Below are 3,763 nucleotides of genomic sequence, written 5' to 3' on the forward strand. Positions count from 1 at the left end.
AAGTGATTAATTACCCGCCTGGCACTTAGTTAAGGGGTTTTATCCCCTCCCTAACTTCAGGGGAAATTCCCTACCTGGGGAAACAACCTTTCTCAGAGAGGTGACCTTAGTTAAAACACATAGCGCCGAGAAGGTGAGCAAACATATTAAGAACAGTATTCAATATATGCCAGGTCCCTTGAAACAGCAAGAATGGACCGGCTCCCGGCACTAAACCAGCTTAAATCCTATATCATTGGCTGTATTGTAAGAGCGCTCTAAGTCAGCGGTTGCCAACCAGTGGTCCATGAGGTCTGAAAGGTTGGCAACCGCCGGTTTAAGGAAACCTTTGGAGCAGCGGTCACCAACTGGTGGTCCGCGGGCCTCTGGTGTTCCATGAGGTCTGAAAGGTTGGCGACCGCTGCTCTGTGTCATCCATCTGTATTCATTTTGATTTGATGTGGCTGGCACGGGTCTGAAATTCAGTGCTGTCAGCCCTGCAGGTGTCACCCCTCAGGCCTCTGGGGCCATCGGGATCTCTACTGTGGACAGGCCTGTGGTTCCCGGAGAGATGGGGTCACCCCGTCTTGCAGCCCCTGGGGCGAGTCAGCTGAGAAGGCCCCGAGTGAAACCGGGCCAAGGCCTGGTACAGGGGCGTCTCTCCGGCCCAGTGGGGCTCTCGTTATAATAAAACTATAAAAGCTGTGGACTTCTGATGAGCAGCCACAGCAGTTTCCTACCCAGCTGGCCAGGGCGGCCAGGAAACCAGCGGGGGAGGGACGGGCAGGGCCTGCCTGGGGGAGCAGGGAGGGCGGGGCACGGAAGCTCCACATTCAATTAGTGAGTCTGTAACCAAAAACCCATCCATCTTTGCTGGCAGGTGGCTGACTGCGTTTCTATTATTAGCTGACAGGTGATGTCACAAAACCTGTCATGGGTCCAACTAGGGAATCCTCAGTGGAAGATAAATGAGAAAGGGGCTCGGGTTATAAACAGCAGTGCCCTCTGGGTGACCTCTAGCCACTGCAGGCCTGGGACAGATCAGCTCCTCTTCCTTCTCCCCACCCTACTTCCCGAAACCCCAGCCAGAAGCAGGGCACCGGGTTCGTGCTGTGTAAATTATCTTCCCAGCCAGGAGTCTGGCTGTACAGTCTGAAGTGTGTGAATGTACTTAACCTTCAATAACCTTTCCATTGTTTACTTTCGAGTATACATTTGTAGCTTCTGGCAAAAGGTAGGGACATCCTAGAGAGCGAGCCAGCCTCTATTAATGGAGCTTCAAGAGGTTGCATTCATTTTTTTTTTTCCTGAAAGCAAAGGAAGAAACTCTGGCAAGAGAGAAGAATTTTCCCTTTTTTATGAGCTGTAAATGTGAATACTTGTAAATAAGGGCCATTCTGAAATCACAGCCTGTGAGCCATGTTTCCAAGGAAGCGTGCAGGCTGCGAGCAGCCCGGTCCTCCATGGAGAACACCAGGCATTGCTCCTGCCAGCTCCTGTCTGTAGGGTTACCCTATGTGTTTATAAAGACTGCTTTTTCTCTCATCACATTTTTAAATATGCATTTCTAGGGTTTCACCAAAATCTGGTTTATAAGCATGAGTTAGTAAGTTCGTATTTTTAAGATGTCCACATCTAAACAGATACGTTACAAGGAAGTCTTCCCACGTCTCTAAGAACTTCCCAGAGTCACACTAGTCCTGGGCACCCAGGGAAGACATTGCACAAAACACAGCCTGTTGGCTGTCACCAGTACTCACCCCCGACCAAGTGGGACCTGGACAGACCTGATCTTGCTGGGATGGCCCTGCTCACAGCTGGGCATGGCTGTGCTCACACCTAGGGAAGGCCGTGCTCACACTTGGGCATGGCTGTGCTCACATGGCTGGGGCTGGCTGAGTAGGAGTGATAGACCCATCGCCTTTATAGCACACTCACTAGTGACCAGTTAACTCTGTTTCCTCTAAAGTACAATGAGGATGGTGGTCGCTCATGAGCCTTGGGCGCTGCACAGGAAAGGACCTGTAGATGTAGCATGTACCAGCAGCCAGGAATCCGCCGTGTGTTACAGTTCTGAAAGTGATCGTTGTAGACTGCACAAGGGCAGAGATGCTTGTCTTTTCTTGTCAGTTTGGTGCATGGGTGGAGCTCAGGGATGGAAAAGAGCCTGCAATAGAGTAAGCCCATTGTTTATTCAATAAGTGATTAGTAAATGAAACCAGTATCTATTGAACACCTAACATTCTAAGGACTGTGATCAATGATAAAGCAGGAGCTCTTAAAATACTGTTTTTCCTATAAGGTGAGGTTAATATTTTCAAGACTCCTTGCTTAAATTTTTAAAAGATCTACTCAGTTCTAAGCTATTCCTATAATGTAATTATAGTTAAAGCCAAGCCTTATAAATTCCGATAATGACATTAATGAATTCCAACCCAGTATTGTGTTGTGTAGTCACAAATCTGATTTCATAGCTCCAAAAATCACTGCTAATGACAGAGCATAGATACTTGTAGACATTTAGAAGGAATAGAAATACGAAAAAGGCCCGTTGTTATTTTGTATCATTGCTTTTCAACTTAAACTTTCATAAGTTAAAAAGTAAGACCAGAATTAATTTTTTTAAAACAGCACAATAGTCCATCAAATTCATATACCAAAAATTTCATCCCATTCCTTATTCTCAGACATTTAAATTATCTACATTATAAACAACACTGAAATAAACATTTTTCTGCCTAAAACTTCCTTTACATTAGATTATTTTCTTGGTATCATTACCCAGGAAAGTCTTTACCTGGTCAAAAGTCTAACTGTTTTATGGCTCACAAATAAAGTATGTTTCCAGAGTTAAACTTTTCACTACAAATAATGTGTAAGAAAAAAAACAATCGTAATGGTGTATGGTCAAGGATATTAACTAAATTTACTATGGTGGTCATTTTGCAATAGTTACAAATATCAAAATTATTACATTGTACTCCTAAAAATATTAGAATATGTCCATTATACCTCTATAAAAAATAGAAGAGTGACTAATTTTACTCAGGCCTGACCAGCAATGGGTATTGTTTTTTTTTTAATAGCTAGCAAGGATGATCTTACTTTGATAACCTTGTTTTTTCCCCATTTTCTCCTGGCACCTGCCACGATCAGCTAATTCAGGATCCTTGCAAGGTCCACAGACCCCCCAGTCAACTGGCAGTAATTCAATGGCAGAAGTTCCAGGTGACCTGAAGCCACCTACCCCGGCCTCCACCCCTCATGGACAGATGACCCCAATGCAAGGTGGAAGGTATGTTAAAGAGCTGTGAGCCTGCGAAATCAGACTTGCCTTTCTTTATTTTCTGCAGCAAACCTCACAGAGGACACAGATGGTGTTCCCTAGTGCGTTGTTACATGTTGACTGCTACTAGTTTTAGTGGTAATTGATTTGGATGGTTTTCACATTTACTGATTTCAAGAGCAGCTTGTTTTCTGAATACGTGTTTGGAGGCAACGCTTCCTGCTCTGACATTAAGTTTCATTCCTCCCGTCCGCTCAGAAGCAGTACAGTCAGTGTGCACGACCCATTCTCAGACGCGGGCGACTCGTCGTTCCCAAAACGGAACTCCATGACCCCGAGCACCCCGTACCAGCAGGGCATGAGCATGCCTGACGTGATGGGCAGGGTGCCCTACGAGCCCAACAAGGACCCCTTTGGCGGAATGAGAAAAGGTAGGTGCAGAGGCGCCTCTGCGTGGCGTGGTCGCGGAGCCTCACTCTGCCCTCCCACCACCATTCC

The 3,763-nt window shown here is 46.0% G+C and overlaps 1 protein-coding gene across 1 annotated transcript in view; it reads left to right on the top strand.

Moving 5' to 3' along the window:
- Positions 1–3,763, top strand: part of ARID1B (AT-rich interaction domain 1B) — a 387,394-nt gene that overhangs the window by 369,120 nt on the left and 14,511 nt on the right. The window contains 2 exon segments of the mRNA XM_006779610.2: positions 3,136–3,274; positions 3,524–3,696. Of these exon segments, the coding sequence (XP_006779673.1) occupies positions 3,136–3,274; positions 3,524–3,696 (312 nt within the window).

Source organism: Myotis davidii, unplaced genomic scaffold, assembly GCF_000327345.1.
Source record: "Myotis davidii unplaced genomic scaffold, ASM32734v1 scaffold1494, whole genome shotgun sequence".
NCBI classification, from domain to species: Eukaryota; Metazoa; Chordata; class Mammalia; order Chiroptera; family Vespertilionidae; genus Myotis; species Myotis davidii.